Below are 1,176 nucleotides of genomic sequence, written 5' to 3' on the forward strand. Positions count from 1 at the left end.
GGGGAATTTCATTGAAATGTAAGCGAGTTATCAAATTTATATACATATATATATTTTATTATCGCTTTCCATCACAGAAGCATCCATCTCTAAGTCACAACATTACAAAACTTGGTCTGCTAGTTGTTTTTTTTACAGTATTTGGACTAAATTTAAAGAATTTATACATTAAACTGTTTTTCAGTCGAAAAAGCAGTTTCACTTTAGAAACTTGCTCTTATTGTTATTTCTGCTTCGTTCAACGATAAATTAGCAGACAATACAAATTCGTACATAGTGTGCTCAAAAAAATGTTATAGTATTGCTACTGTATTTATTTGTCGAAAAAAATTTTCGGTCATCGAAATATTTCAAATTTCAAAAATTATGTTTTCACACTGGAAAAGCATCAATGAAAGTGTTTGTTTGTTCGTTAAAATTGTTCTTTTTTTTGCATGTTAACTTTGATCAACGTCATCGATTGAAATCTGATTTTCAAATGTTCACGCCAGTATGAAAGTAATTTAAAAAGAAAAGATGATTCATTTTTATTTTATTTTTAAAAACATTTCATTTTGAATATGATGATCATTGTTATGATGTTTTCTTTCTGTTGTGACAATTTTAAAACGCATCTTTGTTGTTTAACAAATAACCAAACAACAATTGAAAATTATTACTTGTAATTAATTTTAATGCTCGGCGAGAACAAAATCAAAGTTTGGTGCCAAGTTTCCGGGAAACGTTTTACCCGTTCAAGACTAATATTCGCAAACAATAACACTATCGACAGAATACAACACGCGCACACGCAATACAAAGCCGATCGATTCACACCCGACCAATCCGGGGTCACGCGCACACCAACACTTCCTCCTACGGTGGATCGCTGACACTCAAGTTCTAGCGCTCCGGTGACGTCGCCATGACGCATTCTTGCGTCATCCCCAAAACGGCCATCACAACACAGAATCCACCTCATATCCTAATCACTATTCAGGCGCGCGTTGAGCTTGCGTATTCTCGTCGAGCGCCAGAGTCCAGCAGAGTGGTTTCTCCTGTGCTGTTTACATAGACTGTTCTACATCCACTTCGTCCCGCGGGACGAAATGTGGTTGATCATCTCTTCTTCTTCTCCGGCGGGCTGCTCTTAGAATCCGATTGCAACGACTCACGGACTGCTGTTCAGCACCTGAA

General features: G+C 36.9%; 1 protein-coding gene across 1 annotated transcript; it reads right to left on the reverse strand.

Annotated features, from left to right (window-relative positions):
• Positions 1 to 655: 655 nt before the first annotated feature.
• On the reverse strand, positions 656 to 961 carry Tsp_14601 (conserved hypothetical protein). The gene has a single exon (XM_003366148.1). It carries the CDS (start codon positions 959 to 961, stop codon positions 656 to 658), a length of 306 nt encoding a protein of 101 aa, XP_003366196.1.
• Between the last annotated feature and the right edge of the window lie 215 nt (positions 962 to 1,176).

Source organism: Trichinella spiralis (genome assembly GCF_000181795.1).
Source record: "Trichinella spiralis strain ISS 195 chromosome Unknown Scfld6476, whole genome shotgun sequence".
NCBI classification, from domain to species: Eukaryota; Metazoa; Nematoda; class Enoplea; order Trichinellida; family Trichinellidae; genus Trichinella; species Trichinella spiralis.